This window comes from Poecilia formosa, unplaced genomic scaffold, assembly GCF_000485575.1.
Source record: "Poecilia formosa unplaced genomic scaffold, Poecilia_formosa-5.1.2 Scaffold67, whole genome shotgun sequence".
NCBI classification, from domain to species: domain Eukaryota; kingdom Metazoa; phylum Chordata; class Actinopteri; order Cyprinodontiformes; family Poeciliidae; genus Poecilia; species Poecilia formosa.
In genome coordinates this window covers 1,393,486-1,418,860 of record NW_006800006.1, presented here as the reverse complement: position 1 = coordinate 1,418,860, position 25,375 = coordinate 1,393,486, and the positions used below count along the sequence as shown (strand labels likewise).

Here is a 25,375-nt window from a genome sequence, read left to right as displayed (position 1 = left end):
CTTATTTAAGTGATGGAGGGGGGAAAAAAATGGTACAAAAAGCAACCAAGGACTTATACCTATTTTCTAATATTTTTTTTGCACTTGAGTTCCCTGCTCAAAACTCTTGGTGTAATGAATAGTTCAAAACCATAATGCCCAAGGCTATTCTTTTTCACGGTTCCACCGTAGAAATATATTTAACTTCAATCAATAAACCCGCCACTACTGTAAACTCCAAGGCATTGAAATACTCCAAAGAACTCTGGCATGCATTGAATTTCACTATTTGTTTCATAAGAACTGAGTGAAGGCAAAATTCAAATCTATTATATTTATACAAGTAGAAATGAGACATGGGTCCATTACCTCCATTGTAGTTACAATTGCAGAAACAAAACACAGTACATGGTTAAATCACTAGTAAATTACATCAACCCGCTAGTCCTGGGTGATATTATTGAGACCTTTAATGCTTTTCGTCACTTCCTTTGGCTAAAATAGCAGAATAATTTCGATTTCCTCCTAGTTTCTGATTAGCTGTTGGGACAACTTTAAAACCGGTTTAAGGCTGGAAGAAAACAAATAGGTATGGAGAAGAAAGATTAGGCATTTTTAAGTCAACATCAGGACTTAAAAATGAATTCTGTGATGGACAGGAAGCCAAAGGAGCGATGATGGAATGGGTAAGATGTGCTCATGCATGTCTGTACCAGCTAAAAGCCAGGCAGTGAGATGTTGAACAAGCTGAAGATGCATAAAGAGTGAAGTTCACCACAGTAGTTGAGAGGTGATATTTTCTCAACGTTGTGTCTCAACAAAACTGGCTTAAGCTTTACTGTTTACCTTAACTGGAAGAAAAACAGAGCTGATTTAAATTCAGAGTCATTAATTATTCCCATACTATTTGATGGGTGTGGGTTACTATTAGCTAAAAGAAAAAACTCTCTTCCTGAAAATGTATAGCCATCCAAGCCTCAATATCATCAAGGCTGTTTTTTGTGAGCTGAAAGTCATATAAGTTCAAGTTCCCATTTAATTAATGGGGTCTGTTTACTTTGAATGCAGATGTAGTCATGATTTATTTAAGTCGATCCAATAATTAGGTTGCCATCTTGAAATATGCTTTATGTAGAACAAAGCTGCCATGCGTATGTAGGAAATAGTATCTCTATATGGTACGCCTGAAATCAAATGAAAAGACATGACAGATGATAATAATGAAAATAAAATAAAAAAAACAAAAAAAACATTTGTTGCGTCTCTATACAGTTTACAACTGATTGCGAACAATTCTAAGTTTGTGACTGAGATCAGCTTTGTTCCCCTCAGCCTGGATCGTTTGGGAAATGCTGTTTCAATGCTAAGCTAAGCTAAGTTAAGCTAAGCTTGCTTTAGCTTGTTATTCCTCTGCACCAGTTGGGTGATGATGATGTTTGAAGCAGGAAATTAAATCCTATGTAGAATCAGATTTTTTCCTTATTGCTGTTGAACAGTGGTATGTGAAGCTTTAGTTTAATCTGCCTTTCCTTCTCTGTGGCGAGACAGACTGAGAAACTGTAATGCTCCTGCACAGCAGACTTTATGACTGTAGGGGGACATTGAGCTCCAGATTTACTGTGACATTGTATATAGTGGCTATAAATTCTACTCACCTCCTTGAATGTTTTACCCTTTTATTGCTTTTATAAATAAATCATGATTAGCAAAATGTGACTATATTTCACACAAAAAAATAAAAAAAAATAAAAAACTCCCCCGGCTCAAAAAACCAATTTAATGTCGAGATGAAAACTGATTTCTGCAAAATAGTGGCGACTAAATAAAACTATGAAGCGCCAAAATCAGTGATTGCATAAATATTCACTTCTTTCAAAGTTGGTATTTATTAAATGCACCTGTGTGGGTAGGCCTTATTCAGACTTGCAGGCTTGGACGCTGCAATTTTACTTGATTTAACACAATTCAGCCTGATTTGCTTCATCAGAAACTCCAGAAGACACAGGTGGAGGCCTCAGCAACCGCCTGGATCAATGACTAGCTAACAAACAGTCTGAAACTCGGACCTTCTGTTGTGTGCATGTGTTCTTCCTGTGTACAAGTTTAAAAAGGTGCCGAACTTGTGAAGTGGGAGGAAAAACCGAATTAAATTTTCTGGACAAATACATCTTCAGCTACATCCTTATCAATAGCAGTAATAGACTTCAACAAACCACAATAGCCCTGTTTAGTTCCGCTTCAATCCAGTTTGCCTAGAAAGTCTGGTTTGGATGTACATGTGGAAACCGCATGCTCAAAAAGCAGGAAGTGTATTACGACGCTGGGCATTTTGGGTAAATACAATCTTGTATTGGGTAAATACAAATACAATATAGCTGGAGAAATGGTTCATAGTTTTTTTTAAGATAAATTCTGCAACTGCTAAAATATGGCGCCAGTCCATTTGTGTTCACTTTTTGTGCAGAAGGAAGAAGCGCTCATTGTCTTCTTCAGAGGTTTTCACCTAATTTTTTTTTCAATAGTTCTTGGTGCAGCGCCACCACAGGCAAGGAGGGTGAACAGGATTTTTAAAAGGTTTGTGTTGTTTGAAGCACTGCAGTGGGAAAGCAAACACTAGCTGAAAATGTAGCAAATTTGGCAATTTTGGTCCCCAATCGAATTGAGTCTACTGGACTATCAGGTGTGAAAAACACCGTTTAAGGTGTTGATTGATGAGGAAAATGTCAGTCATTAGACAAAGGGAAGTGATACGCAGAGTGTTTGTCTTGAGAAATGTGTAGGTGCTTCACATATTTTTCTTAACCGCCGCATTACAACTTTCTTTAAGTTTTTTTTCTGACTAAAAGGAAGATCTCTCTCTCTCTCTTTCCTTCTCTCTTTCTCTCTTTATCTCTCTCTCTCTTTCTTTCTCTCTCTCTCTCTCTCTCAAGCCTCACACAGCTCAGCTGGAACCCACAGTGAGCTTCAGCACATTCTGCTAGAGGAAAAAGAGGCACCCTGCTAATTGAAAAATCCACATTTTGAATTATACATTTAATTGATAATAGCTTTCCCCGATGAAAACTTCTCTAGGTCAGCCTCACATTGAGGAGCAGCTTTAGAGAAAATCCACACGAAAGTTGAGAGGCGTGCCTTTAACTCTCAGTGATGAAGAGCTTAATGTTTACTCGCTAACCTGAACTTTTATCTTTGAGCATGTCTGTCTCCAGGGAACTCCATGTCAGGATTTGTGTGTTTTTGTGTGTTTGCATTTGCAGTTCATGTCTGGTCGGGTTTGCTTCCTGCTATGTGGTTACCCTTTAATCTCTTTTTCATTATTGATGCTTCTCATGTCGTGCAATTCATATTTTTACAAGCAGAATGTGTTATATCCATGTCCTGTGATGAGTGAAACTGATCTTTTTAGTTCTGTTCATCCTCTGTGAAGCAGAGGACCTTTTTATTTGACTGAAGGTTTTACAAATTTCATTTTTTTAAATTGGAATCTGGGGAGGCTTTCATTTTCTGGTGATGGGTGGATATTTGTCTTGTGTCCTCTGTCCTCACCATGTGGCAGAAAGCCAAGGTGACTAACAGGCCTAGGTTATGTGTGTGCGAGTGACTACAGAAGAAAAAAAAGTAATTAAATCTTTTTATAATAAAAAAAATATATAATTTACCTTTTACTTTCTTTATCTGTCCATCTTCACTCTCATGCACAAACACCCTCAGTTCATTCTCATCACTTGTGTTGGTAGTGCAAGCAGAGCAGCCCGTCTTCCTTTTGCTCTTCGTCTGAACCACTGGTTGCCGCTGGCAACAATCTTCCATCGTCAATGCAGCCAAGTTTAGGAAAGTGCTAAGCTTCCAACTTCTGACTAGTGTTGGTCACAAAAATTGTTTTCCCCTTTTGGGATAAAAAAGAGCGAGAATGGAAAACGCTGATCAAGCATTTTAAGTTCTCTATGATTTATGTTTTTGATTCCTTCATACTAGTGTGTGCTTTCTGTTTCATGATGTAATGCATTGTAGCTGGCAGAAAAATGACTTTAATTTGAAATGGTGTTATTACATTAGCCAACTTGCCTGAATTTTTTCTGTTTCATGCCAGTGACGACTTTTGACTGATAAAACAAAAATGAGAATAATAATCTAGTCCAAGTTTGAATGATGCAGGTACTTCAGTTTTTTTTTTTTGCACTTTTTAATTTTATTGTGTGAAATTACATTTTTTGAGCTTTATATCATGTCATGATGTTATTCCCTGAGTATTCCTTGATTCTTTGTTCATGTTTGAGAAATCCTTGAGTCTCTCGTGGCAGCCATTCAGCTATGCAAAACGCCTGGGTGGACCTAGCTCCGCCTTCTAGGCATAGCTCCCCCTAATTACTTGATTGTGTTATATAATGCCAATGATGGTGCCTGAAAAATATACAATACTCCCTTTTACTGCTTAATTGGGCTATTTAAGTTTTATAGTATTAAATAAAAAACAAACAGTGGGAACTACAGATCTAGAATATATCATTATCAACATCGGTATCCACTGACGTTAGCAATTATATGACACATCGTATCGGTCCGATAAGTACAAGGGGGCCAATCTTAACAACCTATGTTTATTTTCATCCGGTTATCGTTTGCATTTCAGGAAAAAAAGGGAAGAGAGTTTTTTGTTTGGTCATGTAATGGTGATATCAGACTTTGACATAGGCCCAAATTTTCATATTGGTGCTTCCCTAGTAGAAACTTGCCAAGAGGAGAATACTTTCCTCAAGTGCTGCAAATATTATGAAATCCTCAACTTCACATCCAGCTTGTTTTCTGGATTTGATTTATTCATGACAGTTAAAACTCGCTGACTTGTACGGCGTCGTCAGCAGATGGTCTGTGGGATCGAACCTCCTCAGAAGTCTTTAAGTACATTTACTCATCGCCCCAGAGGAAAACAGAGTACCTCTCTGGTGTAACCCGGCCACTCGCACACTGCTAATGCTCTCGCCCCTCGTGTAATAATGCACATGTTTATTGAAGCTCTTTAATTATTTAGCTCCAAATTAGGATAGAGAGTGTGTTGAGGCAAAACCGGGCCACTGATTTGAAATCCACTTCAGAACCAGCTGCAGCGACTTGTTTATTAATATTAATGAAAAATCACCCTTTTACTGAGCTGAAACCACAACACATGTTTTCATGAACCACCCGTCTTGGCGCGATTATGGTACCAGTCAGGTAATTAAGTCTGGGCATTTATTAGGAAAAAATAGATGATGGACATAACAGTAAGTAACCATGATGCTTGTTTCTTTCTATTTTTTAAGGGATGAACTCAATTTGAGTCTATTGAAGGACATCATAACCAGACCGGAGCACAATTATGTACTCTGCAGTCTCTGAGCAATTTTATTTTGTGACTCCTTCACATGTAGCTGCTTCCTCAATCTGTACTAGTTAGACATGATGTGTAAGATTTGCAGTTTGGTCCTGCGGTAACTACAGCGCCGCATTACAGCTGATAATATGAGGTAAAAACACCAATCCTTTCCTGTAACCATCTGGAACAACTAAAACATTGAGGTGTGAAGCTGCTGAACCCCCTGTGATTTGTAGAAATATAAAATTCCTTTTCCTGCTGCTGACCTCTGTGCAGCTTGTGGGCTCTCAGTGGGAGCCCTCACTTTCCACCCCGAGTGCTTTTTAGCAAGATAAAACGTGAGTCTAACAAAACTGGGAAAGGCATCGAGAGAGAGCGAGGAAAAAGAAATGGAGAAATATAGATTTGTTTAAGTATAAAATTAGTGTGACATGTGGGAAGTCAATCACCCAGAAGCCATGCAAGTGCACACTCATTCATACTTAAGGGCACATTCTGGACACAAACTGCTTCGACTTTTACCGTCCGGTCAGCTCTACAGAGAGGTATTTGCAAAAATCAGCCACCAGACACGCACAATAAAAGTCTTACAGCCTGAGTAGTTAGCCACTCTTCTGTGAAACAAAATTAGCTCATTTGCACTATCACTACCTGTATTTATGAAAGCAAGACAAAAACATTGTGTATAAGTCAGGGCTGAGGGTTTTTCAGAATTGTTTAATTTTATTTCGTTGTGATGTTTTTTTTTCTCGCCTAATTTAGTTAGTTTCAATAGAGTTGGTTTAATAGTCTTCTAGCTAGATGCTGGTTTGCTAGCTAAATATTAGCTGTGTTTCCATTACAAATGCGTGCAAAACTTTGTCAATATTCTGCTAATGTCAAAAAACACAATTTCGCAGTTGCTGTGTTTCCATCAAAGAAAAAAATGCAATTAAGATCACACGTGAGTAAGTTTCTTCACATGAGAAGTCATTGGAAAAAAAACTATGCGCGCCATCCTCCTCCAACCACTTCCTGTCGTCTTCTTTGTCTTTTCTGTCGGTAGTAACATCCGGTTGTTTGCCATATTACTAGTGTGATGCGAAAAAAGTGTTTCCACTGCAGTTTTGCAACATGTACCAACGTCAGTACAGCTGAAAAAGAAAAAGAAAAAAACACGTCATGCAAACCCAGAAACTTTAAGCACAATTATATTGTTAATGGAAACACAGCTACTCTTTAGTTCAGTGTAGTTTTTATAGTTATAGTAGTAGTTTTTTCATACTGGTTTAGTTTTAGGTGTACAATCCTAAAAGTGAAAGTATTATACAGAATACACCAACTTACTGGTGTATTCTGGTGGTGACTGGTGTATTCTCCCAACTTTTGCTGTCGCCATTTTGTGGACTAGTGTAGCATAGCTGCCATAAGAAGCATGGAGTGCAGCTGACGTAAACTGTTTATTTGGAAAATGTTTTCTCAGTTTGTTTATGCTGTTTAGGTTGTTTTAGTTAACTATAATAACCTCAAACATAAATGTATTTTGTTTGAATTTAATGTGAAAGACCAACACAGAGACATACATTTATGAAGTAGAAAGACAATTATACATGATTTAAAACATTTTTTAGTTTTGCATTTGAAAAAAAATGCTTTGTCATATATATTTTGTAATGTGACAAAATATGGAGAAGTTCAGGGTGTATGAATACTTTTAGAAGCCACTGCATGCCCTGAAATGAAAACTTTTCACACAAACTGAGTATTTTTCAGGGAAATAACTGTCCTTAAACTTATTATAAGGTAGGTACAACAAAAAAAAATACTCTGGTTCTTTTTATGGTCTTTGAGCAAAAAGAAACAAACAAAAAAATACAAAACAAAACTAGAAAATGAAAGCCCTCTTTACAGAAGATGATGTTCACAGAGAGGTACCATGCCACAGATTGATTAGAGAAGAGAAGGATTGGCTTCTGGCAGAGGGAGCTGTATTATCACCGACTCACTCGGAGAGGAAACCTCTCCACATTTTCTTGTGATTACTGCTCTCATCATCTCCAGCTTTATTTTAGTCAGATATGGTCTGCTTCTGTGGCCTGCTGCTTAAAGTTAATTCACACCATCATGTCTCTGCTTTTAATTTCTATAATACTCCTTCAGCTTTTGCTTAATGCAAGGAAAAGCTTAACATTTGTGGACGAAATTCAGTTCTGATTTTAAACACGCAACACATTTGTAACTTCTGCCCGTAGATGCCAAAGCATGTCCCAGCACAGAGTTCATGTGTGCCAACCGCAAATGCCTCGCCGCCGTCTACGTGTGCGACAGTGATGACGACTGTGGAGATGGCAGTGACGAGCTCAAGTGTGCGGCGCCACAGACTTGCGGGCCCAACCACTTCCGCTGTAACACGTCGGAGTGTGTGCCGCTGATGTGGAGCTGCGACGGAGACCCCGACTGCTCTGACGGCTCTGACGAAAGCCCAGAACGCTGCGGCGACGGCGCCCCCTACCTGCCCAACCGCAGAGCCAACTGCACGGCAGACGAGTTCCGCTGCGATAACGGGGAGTGTATTCGCCTGACGTGGAAATGCGACGGAGATCCAGATTGCAAGGACAAGTCCGACGAGTCAGACTGCCGTGAGTGTCCCTGGCTTCATTAATCCTGAGCGGTTTCCGGTTTTACATTACGTCAACTTGTAAACATTTTTTTTTCCCTCTGCAACTCAAGATTGTCCTCAGACTCTAAAGCAACCTAATGGTTCTATATGTTAGCATGATAATATATTTTTACACTTTATAGTAAACTGAGAAGGTCAGTCTTCATAAAGTTTTTATGTGGCATTAATTAGAGGTGGCATTAACTGCATCGATTATCATTTGTCATGAAAAATATATCATAGTAAGAATTTTGAATTATTGTAACAGAAGAAAACACTGTATGAGTGCAAATGTTATTTTTTTTCTATTTTCTTCAATGTTTGTTCCAACCAGATCATTAAAAAAATCTATATATTTTAAAATATGATTAAATGCAGCTTAGTGATAAAAAGCCCACTTTTTTAAGTGTTTCTTTTTTAAATGGCTTCCTCTAAAGTCTATCTAGAATGGGAATGTTTTTCAAAAACAATAATTGTTTATGGTGCTAAGAATACATACAGTATAGCACAACAGCAACTGTTTTATCATAATTTTTTGCAGTTATCACAATAGCACCACAAGATATTGCAATAAAATTGTGAGTCCATATTGCCCACTCCTAGTATTAATGAAAACTGTCCTGAGAACAACATCTACTATAATATAGATATTTATTAGGGGTTTTGAAAGAAAGTGTGCACACCTTTAAGAGTCTGCACATGTGTCTTCATCCAAGTTTAGTAATATTTAGTCTCTTTTAAACATCTTGCTTTGGTTAGAATTTCTTCTGTTTACCTTGGCACATTACCATTTGAGTTTCCACAGTGTGTCTGTGCACAAACAGCTCCTGTAGCGTGAAACAGCGTGAGCATTAGAGTCCACTTCCACAACTACAACTGTCCAACTCTGCAGCAGCTTTTTCTAAACTGCAGGACAGAAACTTGACAGAACAGAACCCTCTTATCTCATAGTTTTTTTTTTTGGTAGCCACAGTCCTAACACACACAGCATTTATACACACTGCTTCTGAAGGAGAGAGATTCTGCCGTACAGATGATAGCACCAGAGCTCATTGCTCTAAAACCCTTTTGCTCAGCGAGATATTTCTACATTTGAAGCAGTTGCACACAAAGAAGGATTTGATTAGCAACAGATAAATTAACTGGAGAGTGTGATGTCATGTGTCTGTCACGTACACAAGCACACACCAAAACAAGTACATTATCAGCGAAGCATGCTCATTTATGGATGATAGCTTGCTATTGAATTAATATATTAACCATTTTATTGCTCACATTCTGCTTTAGGTTAATGCGTGACCAGAGCTACTCTCCCTTTATGAAAAAAGTAGAAGTTTTTACAGCGTAATAAGCCCTGTGGAAATGGATGAGCTCCTATGAAACTGAAGCTTAACTTTTAAAGTGGCAGTATTGTGTCAAGTCGACTTTTTTGAGCTATAATGCTATAATGTTACTTCTTCATCAAAAACAGACCTGGAGTGCTGATTTGATTATTTCACGCATGTTTGAGAAATCCTTTAATCTCTTGCGGTAACCATTCAGCTGTGGAAAACGCCTGGGTGGACGTAGCCCCGCCTTCAAAGACGAAGCTCCTCCTTTGAGCTTCCCAACTTCTGGCTCACAGAGCAGCTCCTCCAGACTAGTCAACAGCAGTTAGCAAACACCTGGTGTAACTGCTTAGCTTGTAATAGCAGCTGTTTCTCAGTGCAACAATGGTTAAATTATTAAGGAGAAGTGATGTGACTTCCTGAAGGCAGTCTTTCAGAATGAGCAGATTTTAAAGAGACAGAGGCCCAATTTCAGGTTTTTAAATCAGGATATAAACTTTCATATTTGATGTATATGGCACCTTTGTAACAACTGAAGTGAACATAGTTCCTTGGTTGTGCTATAAAATGGCACTATGTGCCTGGAAAACACATAATCCTGTCCCTTTAAATTTGTCTTCTTCAATATTTCTGCTAAATAACAGTGAGAGGATGAAGTGATGAGGCAGGAATCCTAGCGCCCAAAGCTCTCACCAAGCCAAAGTGTGAAACTCAGATATATCCTTCCGCTCGTTACGGAGATGTGCAGCGAGCTTGTCTGACAAACCGTCATGGTGTGTGGTGTCGTCTTTGCAGCGTTTGCAAGAGACTGAGGTGCTCAGGTTTAAATTAGGAACACATTTCTGGTACACTCACTCACTTTCAGGATCTACTTAAGGAGTTATCTGTCAGAAAAATGTAATTTTCTACAGAAATATTTCAGATTAGAGACACTGATCAATATGTTTCCCCTGTTATTGCTTTTTTTATGTCATGGATCTCTATGAAACATCATTTATTTACAGATCTCCACTCTGATATTGATGTTTCACCACAGCACAACACAGAAGAAGATCTGCTGTGTCCGTCTACGTTGAGGCATCAACACAGACATTCCCTCTGTCCTGGTCTTATCTTATAAGACTAAATCATATCCCAAGAGTCATAGATATTGCTTTTTAATGGGGTTCAGAAGGGAGTTCTGCTGTTGATAAAAAGCTGCTCTGGTCTTGGGATAATAATGAATTTGGGTTTGGTCTCAACCTGCCTCCTTCTTTTGGCTTCTACATTAAAATTCATTCATCATGCGACCCTGGGTTAACATTTTCTGGGCTGCATCAAACTCTGAACGAAATTAGCATAGCTGAAGTATGTAATTACTCAATTCTGCTGATTTTTATACATGCTTTCTGGAGATTATCTTTTGAAATTACCTTATTGACACAGTCTCAGAAGCAAAGAGAAATGGAAAACTAGTCATGGGTAAAATGTAAGAAAAAGGATTTGATCCATTAATGTCAGAACATGAATCCCATTTTGTAAAAAAAAAATAAAAAAAAAAAATAAAATATATATATATATATACACACACACACACATAATGTTTCTCTCTCTCTCCTTCTCTAACAGCTCTGCTGACATGTCGACCTGATGAGTTTCAGTGCGGTGATGGTTCCTGTATCCACGGTACCAAACAGTGCAACAAGGTCCACGACTGTCCTGACCACAGCGACGAGTCCGGCTGCGTCAACGGTGGGTCTCTGAGGCTGGATAAATCACCGCTTCATTTACACCAAGTGAATGGTTACATCACGGTTACCTGGGAAACACACAGTACCAGGATGCGCTACATAAAGAAGGGAAGTTGGCAGGACAATGTTAAGCTTGGGACAACTAAGCTAGCTCACAATACACTGTCGTAGCCACCAAAAGAAAAAAAAAATCAGGCTTGTGAATATAATAACATATTTATGTAAATATGTGAATCATTTTAATAGATACTGGCTAAGCTGCACAAGAACTGGTTTCACTGGCAGATTATTTCACAAGGAACATGGGAAAAATGTTTTGTTATAAGTGAAATAATCTACAATGGAATAAATACTTTTTCGTCAATATTAAGGAATTATTGACTTTAAACAAGCTGCTATATCTAACAAAAACTGTACTTGTAAGTTAGTTTTATCTTATTTCAAGTGTACTAAGATATTTGCACTAGAAACTAGTCCCAAAAAAAACTTGGTAAGATTTTGTGTTTTTTGCAATGTAGCTTTTTTAATCACTTCAAAAATGCAAAATGTAAAGTCTTGGCATTTTTCAACTGGTCTTAAAATTTTGATCAGGAGTGTAAGCATGCTGTCATGAAGCAAAAATAGTTCAGATGGTATTTGTGAATTAACTTGTAGTAATTGAACATTCATTCATAGCAAGGAAGGACTTTTTTCCTACCTCACTGAAGAGTTCAGGATCTTAAAATGTGCCAATATTATTGCTGTAAAAATGGGCGTAAAAATCTCATCAGTACAACGTGACCTTATTGCCAATAAAATAGTTATTAAAAATAACGAGTACAGTACTGATCAAAGTGACATTGTCACAATTAGTTGCAATTTCTGCCTGCTGGGAATGGAACAAGATTGAGTTTATCAGCCCCAAAGTTCCTCTGTGCTGTCTGAATCAGAGGAAATTCATTATCACAGGCGTAAATACATCCTTCTATCACATACCACAAAGGGTTACTGTCGATACAAACAGAGCTGCTGCTGATGGTTCACAGTTATCGTACTACTTGGACAAATGCTGCCAAGTCTCACCGGAAACTTAAAAGAGCAACAGGCAAACCTCATTGATTCGCAGCACAGCAGCTGTGCTGCCGGGTCCGTGAGATTGTTTACAGTGAGGTGCCACCTTGTTGAGTAGGTGGATACATTCAGTCTGTTGCTTTCAGCTCTCTAATTAAAAGCTCAGTTCAGCAGCCTTTTGTTCCATTATCTAAAACAAACTCAGTACTTCACAAATGCAGAAAACATCCGTTGTTTGGTTTAAATTCATCCCAGCAGGTTCTGTTAAATGTGAGAACAAATGATTTATTATGAATCTGTGAGGCTGACATTAGTTGGACAGAATTACCTTGGGTGCATTTAACAGACCATTTAAAGCTATATCGTAATGCCAGCTACGCAGAGAGGTAACGAAAGTGTGAAGACTACAAACCAAGATGAAGAAGCTGTTAAAGGGGTTGTAATAATGACGGCAGGTTGTGTGGTATATCGACTCAGACAGGACCCTGTGTAAACCAGTCTCCTAAGTTCCTCTTTTTATGGATAATTTATCAGCTTCCTGCAAACTAAGAGGGCAGGGAAAGTGAAATTCACAAGAGGAGGTGAGAAAGATAAAAAAGTAACGTTAAATTTTTAATATTGTAACTTTTTTGTGTAGTTGCATGCAAACTTGAGTTGGAAAAATTATTTTCATGTTTACTTATTTAATGTTTTTTATGTACATTGCCCTTTTTTACTGTCTCAAGCAAAACATTAATATTTTAAATGTGTGATTTACAGAAGCTGATCTCTACTTTTTTTTTTTTTTTTGCTGTAGCCACAAAATGCGAAGGGCCCCTGAAGTTTCAGTGTAAGAACGGAGAGTGTATCGACAGCTCCAAGGTGTGTGACTCTGTCAAGGACTGCAAGGACCGCTCGGATGAGCCTAAAAAAGAGTGTGGTAAGATGTTGTTATTTATGTTGGAGACTGCTTGTGTGAACTTTTATTATTTCTGTCTTTGATAAAATAAAATAAAAGGCTTGTTCCAAATTATACTGATTCACGAGAGAGTACAAACTCACTGGGTCTAGAATGAGTGTTTCTTCATACAAAGGAGTCTAGACATTTCATTTGCACTCATTACACCAACAGTGTGCTTATTAAATGGCTCCTGTTAACAAACTGACCAGTCACTTTATTCATTTATTTTTCCTTTTCAATTGCTTACACAAATAGTGCATCATGGCAGCATCTCATTAAATTTATGCATCTAGAAGATGAAGAAGGTTTGAAGTTTAGAGCAGCCATCACAACAAGGGAAAAGAGGGATTTAAGTGACTTTGTACGCGGCATGGTTGATGGGTATTTTAGAGTATTGTAGAGACTTCTGATCTGGGATTTTTTTATGCTCAACATTCTTGGGTTTACAGAGAGAAAGACAGGAAGATATCCTACAAGAGCAGTGGTGTTAACACATATTTCTTGTTGATGTCAGAAGTCTTAGGAAAATTACTTATTAGAGTTGGTGGCTTTCTATGATCTCAAAGGACAACTCATTACAACCAACATATGCAGAATACCACCTATAGACAGCCACATTCTTGCTCAGGAAGAGTATGGCTGCAGATCAGCGATTCGCTTCTTTGCACAGACGATTTGAACCTTGAAGGAGATGAGCTACAGCAGCAGAACACCACACTGAGAGCCACATTTGTCATATAATGGCTGGAAACTGAGACTACACTTCACACAAGGCCACCATGATTAGAACGTAAGAGATGTGGAAAATGTGGGGGCTCGTCTGGGATCAGAACTAAATGTAAATAGATGGAAAAATTGATTCATCCTACTTTATATCAGTGCCTCAGTTTGGTGTTGGTTTCTTTGTACCAATTAAGCACAGTTGAAAAGCTTCAGTCTACTTCAGTACACTGGTGATCATTTCCAGCGATTTATGACCACATTATTACCATATCACAAAGCTCAAATGATGCCCAATTTGTGTTTTTTGAGCATACAGTGAGTTCACTGTACTCCACAGTCACTGGATCTCAATTCAATGGATGGAAAAATAGATGGAAAAAGAGATTTCCCTCTCTGCTGCAAATGCTTGATAATATAGCTTCAATATGGACTCAAATATCTGAGCACTATTTTAGACACCTTGTGGAATCTATGCTAAGGTGAATTAAAGCAGTAGGGAAGGCAAAGTTTTCATCATACAGTGACCAACACAATATGATTCCTTTGAGAAATTTGTCTAAAAATAATCAAAAATGCTAAAACAGACATGCTCAATTTGGTCAAAGTGATATTCATTAAACAAAACATGTTGGTTTTTTGGATATCCATGATTTCAATTCCAGTATAAGAAAGTAAGAAACAGACCTCCAGCTTCTTGCGAGGACATTTCCTCTGAGGAATCTAAAAATCTATGTGGGGAAAAGTGACAGGTACCAGAGCAGACTGACCTCTGCCAGGAAATGAAATTATAGAACCGAGACCGGCATTGCAGAGCGTAATTCCCTTCACCCTCTCCATCTCCTCTACCTCGTCCCCTCACATTCTCAGCTCATTAAAAGCATGTCCACACACACGCAGGCACACACACCTCGCTCATCTCTGCGCTCGCTCAGCCATTTGCGTCCAAGATGTTCCACATCTAAATCACACGCGGAAAACAAGACGCTTTTGATTCGAACTGCGACGCAAAACTCTTCCTTTCAGATGCTAAAAACAATGCATTTCCTAAAGTGCTCAGGCAAATGCTTTACCATCTCACCAAAAATAATGACATATCACCGCTGTTATGTTGCTCATTATTTAACACTGTTCATTCATGTTAACAGATTCACTGTGCAGGATAAATTTAGGAAGAAGGGAAAAAAAGAGATGTGATGTTTTCTCAGTGATGGGGGTGGGGAAGGGATCTGGCCTGTAAATCTTCTTGGTGGAAAGAGCAGTTTCTGTTTTCACACATGGATTCTCTCAGGCAGAGGCGGAGGGGGGGGCTTCATGCCCCTCCTGAAATCACAGGATTGAGTGAGAGCTCACAGGCAGCTACGTCTTGCTCTTTTTTCCTTTATCTTGGGTCCATTTTCAGCTGACAGTAGGAGGATAGATTGTGTTGCCGCCACTCATTCAGTCAATTTACAGAAGAGAATTTAACAGCAGGTCGGTCTGTTGGCGGCAACACAAAGCAAACGGCGAAAATTACACGACCAAATTTTTTACTTTCAATTGATAGAAAAGTTCGACTTTCAATCAGATCTCGTCCTCCCCAGTCTCCGCATTGTCGAGGCATTACCTGTGGTTCCCGGCGGTCTCTCTGTGTGGCTTCCAGCAAATTTAGCAGGTCCGCTGGCTCCACGTCAAATCTACAAAGCATCTCACCCACTTTCAGCATGTTGTTTTGATTTTTCCGGCCTGCAGCTTCTCTGTTTTGCCTCGCTCTAAACCAATCTCAAAAAGATCAATAGTCCCCCACTCACTGTCTGTTCAGAACCAGAGTCTGCAATTACATGGTAAACCTCATAGCTCAGGAGGCGATGTGATGCTTTTACCAGTTAAAGAGAATGGAGACTAAGGACCCGAAGCAAAGCCAACACTGACTTCATAATTATCAGAAAATCCACATCTCGTAAATTCCTGGTGTACATCATTAACTCATGTGACGATAGGAAATCAGGGCATTATTTCTTATTTTCTGCTCTTCCCAAGGGCCATAAAAAATACCTCTAGCGTGGAAAAAATGTCTTCCTTCAATTTTCCGCTCCGTCTTTGTCCTGTTCGGGGTGACGGCAAGGTTGGTGCCTGTCCTAGGTGTTACCATGTGAGAGAGGAGAGATAGAAGTCTGGATGGTGGCTGAGGTTTTAAGGCAGGGATGGGCAATCCTGGTCCTCGAGGCCTGGAGTTGCCCACCCCTGCTTTAAGGAGCGTCCATGGCTGAAATCCAGTAATTTGTCTTGTCTCAACACTCATCCTATGTGGTACAGTTCCTATCTGACATGAGACGATCTATGTTTCCCATCATGGTATGTCTAACTTTTTAGCTGGTGCTATTGCTAAAAAGCAATACCAGTGTTCCCTTTTTGTGTTTTCATAAATGGAAAATAAAAACAGGGTGTCTGATGTATGATCCAGGAAACATAAGCAATCCTGTGAATAATCAAATCAACCAATCAAGTTTATTTAATGGCACATTTCAGCAACAAATCAGTTAAAAGTGCTTTACATCATAAAAACACAAAAATAAAAAGTCATAAAAACACAATACGGTCACAAATTGAGAAAGCAGTTGCACACACATTACAGTTCGCCCAGTGACATCATCAAAATTATTGATACATATCAAATAAGTTGGCCATTTTTGCAGTTTTCTGGAAGTTTGTTCCAGATTTGTGGCACATAGAAGCTGAATGTTGCTTTTCTGTTTGTAGACCGGAGATATCAAATTAGAATCATGATTTAAATGACCATGTAGGTTTTTATCAAATAAAAAAAGTGAGAATGTGGAAACATAACCCATGAAAGCCATGCAAACCCAAAATCTTAACCAAAGACCTTTTCATTTAATAAGCACGGAGCAGTGTATCTCGGGAACCATCAAGTGAATTTACCTGCATAAAGACATTAACAGCACAGACTTGAATTCCAACATTTCCTGTGTTGATGAACATTGAATACTATCTGGAACATTTTCATAGAATTTCTGAAAAAAGTTTGTGCACCCTTAAATAAGCATGTTACCACAATCTTATGATGTGTGTGAAGCTGTGAAAAACTAAATGTATTTTTAGAAAATGGTAGTTACAGTGTGTGTGAAGTCGTCTTGCAAATGAATCAGAAATAGAATTTATTTTATTGTGCATGAAGAAAGCACAACGAAATTTTAAAAATGGCAACTCTCGAAGACAAGTCGAATAACAATAAATTAATAATACATAAGTAGATCTCAATAAACATAAAAACAATAAACAAGAACAGTATAAATAAAAACAGAACAATCGGGATGTTAAGGAAAACTAAATAAGTGACATGGTTCCAGTGGGGTTTTTTTCTGTAAACCTTATGAATGTGAATTTTAGATAAGCAGTTTACTAGATATATTTCGATAGGTGAAAGTGTTTATTCTGTTTACTGTGTACTTCTTTTGTCTAATGGAGTTTCATCTTGGCACCATTCACTTTTACTCTGGGGAGTAAGCTGATGCTGAGCTTCGGTTTGGCTAAGTTGTCGACTAACTCTCAGAAACACACGCACGCGCGCTCACACACACACACACACACACACACTAAAGTTTAGCTTTCAAGAGCCGATAAGAAGCTCACTAGTTATTGACAAATGTGTAACTCTAGATTAGGTAGTCGCACTTCTGATGGAGTTAAATACTCTATGATTGAGGAGGCAGCTTCTCTTGCTGCTTAGTCCATTTTTCTTTTATCAACCCTCTCCAGCTGCTCGTTGTGCAGTTGCGCTTTTGCTCTGTGAAAACCAATCCAGTGTGTCAACGTTTTTCACTTTTTTTAGGGTCACTCATTTAAGGATTAGAAGAAAAAACACAAGTGTGCTGAAGACTTGAATAAATCACGTGCATGCAAGGATATTTTATAAATTCAAGATGATGTGAAGCAACGTAATACTTCCTTCACTTGCATTTTCATTTCGCATTGAGCAGTTTTTGTTCCATCAACTGCTTTGCTAAATTCAGTTGAGTTTTTGTCAATAGCGGCAACAAATATAGTCTGAAAGCATTTTACAGAAAAAAAAAATCAACTCTCTCATGTAGATTAAAAGCCATTAGCTGCATTTTCATTACAGACATATGCAAAACTTTGTTGATATTCCACAAATGTTGAAACCCCCCACTCCCCATAATTTTGCAATTGCTGTTTCCATTAAATACGAAACACAATTAAAATCACATGTAACTAAGTTTGTTCACACGATAAACCATTAAAAAACATGCTGCGCCACGGACTTCCCGTTGTTCCCTCAGCACTAACATTAGTTTTTTTTGTCATCACTCATGATGTGAATAAAGTGTTTCCATTTTTGACAAGGCCAAAAAAAACACACCTCATCTTAGCGCTAAAGCTTTTATAGAAAAAAAACATTTGTTTGGTTGAAATTGAGTGTTTCCATTTAGCAAATTGTTTTATCAAATGTTTATAATTTTAGTAAAGGGAAGTGTAGCTAATGATATGCTTTGGTCCTAAATAAGACAAATGAAGCTCGGTTTATTTTCCACATTGGCTAAAGTGTTTCCATCCAGAGTGCATCAAGTTGTTAACTTGTAGCATTCACTCCTGATGAACATGTGGTGACGGAGGAGAGGAAAGACTGCCGTCTAACTGGAAGAAACCTAGCTCTGCCTTCGAGACGCAGTTTCCAAGCTTCCGCCTCACAGAGCAGCTTTCCTCCATCTTTCAGCTCCTTCAGACTAGCCAGCAGCAATTAGCAAACACCTGGTGGAACTGTGCATCAGATGAGCACATTATTGGAGCTACTTCTCTGAATGAAACTGGTAAAAACATTGTTAAAGGGTTAATAGAGGAGCCATGTTGTGATGACTTCCTGAAGGCAGAGTTTCAGTAAGAGCAGGAGTTTCTTAAAGAGACAGTGACCCAATTTCAAGTAATTAAATTACTAAGGGAAATTTCTTTTAACTCATATTTGATATAATTAGCATTTTTTAACAACTGAAGGTAACATAGTTACTTTATTTATGCTACAAAATATCATCATATGTGCCTATAAAACACATAACACTGCCCCTTTTACACTCTGTAGAAGGAAACGCTTTGTTCAGCAGAACTCAACTAATTTCTTTGTCTAGGAGAGAAACAGAACAACGGGGTCAAGTGTTCTACATTAAAAATAAAGCGGGCCATTGGTGGTGTATCCCATATTTCAGCTTTTGTAATTTTTAGGATTACTGTGTCGCAAATCAAACGGAGTACCTGTTTAATTTAGCTGCCCCCCTTTACTTCTGTGACAGATCCTCCTGGGGCTTGTTCGATTCTCAGTTTGCAGCATTAAAGCCCCTCCACACACACACACTCACACACACACATTTCATATCCCAACAGATGGGACTGGTTTTCAATTAACCAGCTCCCCTTATGTGCCGTAGTGGCGTCTCTTTGAGGCCGTCTCTACTTTGGAGAGCGTCTGATAAGCATTACAAAAGGACAAGATGGTACAAAAGTCAAGATGAAGGACTTTTTTTTTTTCTCTTATAAGCGGGTTAGAGTCGTTTTTCAAAAAGTTGACCTGCAAGTTGATTACATCGTGCCTGGCTCTCCTGTAACTCTTTGCATCAGAACGCTGTCTTCTCCTTGTCTTACCTCACAGGGTTGAACGAGTGTATGATCAATAACGGCGGCTGTTCCCATGTCTGCATGGACAGGCCAATCGGCTTCGAGTGCCAGTGTCCCACCGGCTACCAGCTGCTGGACAAAAAGACCTGTGGAGGTAAAACTGGACGGATGTTAAACACCTTGACATCAACAGAGCCTCAAAAAACATAAAAAATAGGAATGCACAATATTATCGGTATGTTATCGGTATCGGCTGTTATTAGTTGTAAAAATTAATATCAGACGTCGGCCATTCCATCAAAATAATTCACCGATATAAAAGGCGTTGCTTTCATATGACTGCAGCACAACATCAAATTTACACTGTTTGAGTGCCGTGAATAATTTTGACATTAAATATAATGCAAGTTGAAAATGTTGCATAATTTCCGGCCTCCTTTTTAGCATTTGCATTTGGTAGCAGGCTAAATTGTCAACGATAATGCAGTGTTTTAATTACGGAGTAGAGAAAGCCACGTAGTTTCAGTAAGTAGGTATAGGAAAAAAAATATCGGTATTGGTTATTTGCCAAATGAGTTTTAGTAAATCGCCATATCAGATATCGACCAAAAATCCAATATTGTGGGTCCATAAAAAAGACCCAACTAAACTTTATCATATTTTTATGGATTATTGTGTGATAGCTTGTTGTTTTATTTCTTTATTTTATATTTAGATTGTGTATGAATTGGAATATCACACTTATGTATATGATGATATATAAATTTCTAGATGAACAGAAAGAGTACAAGAATTATGGAAAAGTAGGAAATTAGGCAATTGTTTAAAACAAAACGAAGCAAAATAAATATTTTTTTCACCTTTATACAAAATTCAAAATTGTGGAAAAGAATTTAATGTTTAACTTCTCTCCAAACACATCTATCCTGTGGTGAAAAGTGGTGGTGGCAGCGGCGAGCAGCGGGGAAGATTTTCTTCAGCAGGACCAGAGAAACTGTTCAGAGTTGATGGGAAGATGGATGATGGTGATAAATGCAGGGCAACCCTGGAAGAAAATAAAAATCTGGAGACTGGAAAACAACACTAAATATGCAGCCAGACGTTGATTATTTTTTCCTTCAACTTTGCATTCATGATTTGTATTGTGTTGGGCACTTCGCAGAGCTTAGACGTCCTTGAATAGCCCACTTAAAAAACGGCAGTCAATGTTAATTCTGCACACAAAGTAGAATATTATGTCTTTATTTTGAAAAATCAATTTTTGTTTTGAGAGCAGCTTTTGTTAAATGTAATATATGATATGTAAAGCACCCTTCTAGAGCCCTCCATCAGTGCAGCATTGTAAGCAAGCTCGCCACCAATAAAGATTGCAATTGATTCTCAGAAGAAAAACTGGATGCAGAAATGCTGATTTTTTTATTTTATTTTTTATATCAACACAAAGACCTAATTTTTTGCTTAAAATAAAACCAGGGATGCTCTCAGTTTGTGGAATACCCAGACTTTTTTTCCGGAATTGGAAACAAAATTTACATGATTGTGAAAATACATGAAAGTAAAAAATGAGGGTTGTACATTTATGAAAACCATTTTTAAATATAGTAAAATAATATGTGAAGTTTCAGCTATTTGCCTTGTTGTTCATTGGCGTTGTGTGCTGTTGCTGAGAAGATAAAATTCTATTTAAAATGTATTGTTTCATACTTAATTGAACAAATTGTGTTCGGCCAACGATATGGCTCCTAGGAACAGTCATAGTTGCCGTTGTGGGAGAAGAAAATAATTGTACACTCCTGGTTTTTAACATAAAATCCCAGTAAGCAACAGTGAAGTTTTAACAGATTTAGCATGAGAAGAGGTGAAAACGTTTGAGGTGTGAATACTTTTCAAAAGGCATCATGAGAAGCAGCTGGCTGACTGCTGACAAAGCCCGTTTAAATGTTTGCTGCTTTTCTAGCCGGACTGCTCTTCATTCCCACAAGGAACCAGATGCACTTTCTATGCTCTCACACGTTCACACACGCATAACACATTTTCATACCCTTCCCCAACCCATCACACCCAGCGCAACCCAAAGAAAAAGGTGTTTAAAAAGAAAGGTCAGATGTGTCGTTCTTTCTTTCCTCATATGATCTGTGCTTTCCCATCGACAAAAGTCATCAACAAGCATCAGTTCTTAACAATTATCACACGACAAGAATGGTCGTCATTTCTGTTCAGCTCTGCCACTGATAGCGTCTGTTTCTTGCCTTCTTCACAGACATCAACGAGTGCGAGAACCCTGACGCTTGCAGCCAGATATGCATCAACTACAAGGGAGATTTTAAGTGCGAGTGTTACGAAGGATATGAGATGGACCTGGTCACTAAGACTTGCAAGGCTGAAGGTGAGTCACAACAACTTACAGAAATGTAAAAAAAAAATTAGGATACGTTCACACCAGCCCCGTTTAGTCTGCTTTAATCTGAATAGTGTTTGTTTGCCTAGAACCTATGGTTCGATTCGGGAGGTTGTGAATGTGCAGTCGAACTCTGATGTGGACCAAAAAAGCAAACTCTGGTCTGCCTAAAAACCTCGGCCTCTGTTTGGTGAAGTGAACTCTGGTGTGGTTTGAATGCAAATGTGGATACTAGTGGACCAGAGAACGCTCCAAAAGCAGGAAGCAAACTATTGTGCAGGGCATTCTGGGTAAACGCAACCAAAACAAACAAGTGTCTATTGCTACTGGGAGAAATGGCTCATGTTCTTTTGCCAAACACAAAACGCATACGAGTGTGTGTGGGTATGGATGTATATATCTGGACATATGTAAACCCAGATAAAATGGGAAATGAATTAACCTATGTTTATTATTATTATTATTATTATTATTATTATTATTATTATTTTATTTAATAACGAAGGTACATCTGAAAACATGTTTCTTACTTCTTCCTACTCCTTTTCGAGCATGTTAAGATTATAGTAGTACAAAAATATGTCTTTTGCATTCCTAATTCATACGTTTTATCTTCTATCATGTTTGACACATTGCAGTGTGAAAGTGAACCACACCAGTTGAAAATGTAACAAATGTTGCAGTCTTGCAATTAAACAGTCTACCGGACAATCAGGTGAAAACACCCCAGTAACAAGTGTTTATGATGGGACAAATAAAATTCGTAGTTGAGTTTTTAATATTACAGGTCATAACTTCTACAGATGGAATTTAGCTAATTTTATAAATGCGTTTCCTTTGATAAGCAGGAAAGTCTGTTGTTTTACTGATAACAAAACAGTCTGAGCAGTTGCTCATTAGTGGACCCAATCACTCGTTTGTACTGCAGCGTCAAACCCTCTGCTTCATATAATCACAAACATCTTTCTGCAATTACAGTCTTATCACCACTTTGCAGCTGTTTGTGTACCTAAAAACATAAAAATGGCGAGCACGATTAGAGCAGCCAGCCTTGTTTTTTTGTTTTTGTTTTTTTTTTTTCTCACTGGCCAACTCCATCCTCTGGCTCTCATCACTTTAGAGTTTCCTGAGTGACACCCTGATGTGTTTAGCCATGCTGAACATTTATAAATAGGCATATCAACTCTTCAGGGGTACCTGGCAGATCTAGGTGGAGGGAAATTACATCAATTTAGTCAATTTAGTTTGAGGATGCTGATAAATGTTAGGTGACAAGGGGGGAACGGAGTGAACTTCTTCAGAGTACCTTGGTGCTCATTGGCTTTCAGCCACGACTCGAGGCTGAGAAGAACGCCGTTGTGTTCCAAGTTCACGCCTCATTTAATGAGCAGAAAACGGTGAACTGGATTAATCACATTCATTTGTAAGTACTTTTATTTTGTTTAATAAAAATGCAGCTAATATCCCATGACTTTTTTCACACTGTGTCACACATTTTGATCTATATTATATTTTATATATGTCAACTATTGTGTATAATTTTAAAGTGTGAGAAAAAACAACAGCAAAAAAAAAAACAGAAATCTGAAAAGTGTGCTGTGAATTTCATATTTAACCACATTTTCTCTGATAAACATGCATGTATTATAGTCAAACTTCCCAGACTTGATTTCGGTAGAAGCTGTATTTAATCCTGGGGTGTCCAAACTGCGGCCCGGAGGCCAGTTGTGCCCCCTGGACTGCAAGATCATGCAAACTGACCCCTCTAAGGCATGTGGTTGACAATTTTTATTTTTATTTTTCACCAGGGCAAAATTATGATAGTCAAATAAAAAGTTTGCAGTGGAAAATGTTGGTTCCAGCACAAAGTGTTCAGTGTCGAGGCTTTTTGTATTCTCTTGTGAGAATCACATTTATTCAGTAAGCTTTGAGACCCAGATCTGATTTAAATGGATTTATTAAATTTGTCTGTGTATTTTTTAATAAAAGTGACCTAAATTTTCTCTTTATTGCTCAGAACTGACAAAAAATGTTTTATTGTTTTAAATGGAGATCTTTAAAATTTTGCTGAGTGCGAAAGAAAAAAGAAATAAGGCAGAACCCTTATTCAACGTTTTGGATCAACGATAATTAACATTTCTATTTTCAGCAAAACAAAATTGACTTCTTAACTCATTAAAGTATTACACAATTTTATTGCTGAGTAGGTATAATAAAAAGTTTTTGTTTTGTTTGTTTTTTCATGCTCTTTTTTGTCCTTTTTTTAGGCCCTTATTTTCTGGTCAATTTAAAAGTTTGTTCACCCCTGACTTAGACCTAATTTATGAGTCAGTGACACATTTGTTTCTAGTTGTGGGAGCTATGTAGCCCTATGTATGTTGTCTAGGTTTAAACCAAGCAAAACTGGCTGGTAAAAGTGGTCTAAGCTAAGACTTAAACAATTCATAAGATCCACAAAGAAGCCTGTGAAGACGGCAGAAGCCTCAGAAAGCGCAACCTGGAGCTCAAAGTTTGACATGTTGCAGCTTTTAAAAGGGCCCTGGTGCAGAGAATATTGTAGAACAGAATGTTTATTAATAATGGAACAAAAGGAAAGACTTGCAGGGGAATAGCAGGTCATACAGGACATGGAACGGGGCAGAGCAGCCAACAGGAAAACGGAAGAATCCAGCTATGAATAACGAGACCAGCGGCTTTCAATACTGGAGGAGGGAGAGGAAAGGAGAAAAGTGGCCGGCTGAACGATGGTAAATGATAACCAAGTAGAAGCTGAATTTGGAATCAAAGACAGTACAATCAAAAGGTAGAAAGTAACAATAATGGCATAAGGAAATTAAATCAAAATAAAGAATAATGATAATAATAATAAAAACTAAACAGAAATGAACTCGCTTTATTTCTTTACTTCCGTACTGATACTGTGGTAATAATTTCAATGTGTAGAAATAACTATCTTCTTTTGTTTGTTGGTAGAAAATTCAGAGAACAGCAGTAAAAAGGGTGAGATATTGCATTTTTTTTTTTCAGCTATTGCAGTGGATAGTAGATATTAATAATCCAGAGGTCCTGAGATTGAGAGTCACCACTGATGCAAGTCAGTCTTGCCCACAAACGGTGTGCATTTAGACTTCTGTCACCTGTAAAATAAAAATTTCCAACCAAGTCAGTTGGGACATTTATTAACCTTCTAAAATCTTCTTAGATTTATTTTCAATAAACTAAATGCTTGCTGGTTTTTATTCTTAAAACCCAGCTGTTCTGTGAGGGACAGTTGGGTTAAAAGTTGGGCTATAAAACAAGATCCAGAGGTGGAAAAGTCTAACTGGACACCATTCAGGCCGTCATCAAATCAATGGAAAGACAGTGGCAAAATTGCAAATCTACCAAAACATGGACGTCCACCTACACTGGACTCAAAACATTTTTATGTGCTTGGGTAAAGTACAAATTGTCAGTCCTATAACTGACAATTTGTGACAAAACTTTAAAAAAAAATGTTATTCAAGCACCGACTTAAGTGCTTGAATAAGGTAGGTTTAGACTCAGAAGTACTGAGTCTAAACCTACCTGAGAACACAGTGCAGTTCTCAATTTGCAGTAATCCTGAAAACCTTGCA

General features: G+C 38.1%; 1 protein-coding gene across 3 annotated transcripts in view; it reads left to right on the top strand.

Annotated features, from left to right (window-relative positions):
• LOC103140012 (low-density lipoprotein receptor-related protein 8) overlaps positions 1-25,375 on the top strand; it is a 96,019-nt gene that overhangs the window by 49,361 nt on the left and 21,283 nt on the right. For all 3 annotated transcript variants that reach the window (XM_007554925.2, XM_007554926.2, XM_007554924.2), the window contains exons 5-9: positions 7,564-7,950; positions 10,907-11,029; positions 12,875-12,997; positions 19,395-19,514; positions 21,621-21,746. In XM_007554925.2, the coding sequence (XP_007554987.1) occupies positions 7,564-7,950; positions 10,907-11,029; positions 12,875-12,997; positions 19,395-19,514; positions 21,621-21,746 (879 nt within the window). The remainder of the gene's footprint in view (positions 1-7,563; positions 7,951-10,906; positions 11,030-12,874; positions 12,998-19,394; positions 19,515-21,620; positions 21,747-25,375) is intronic.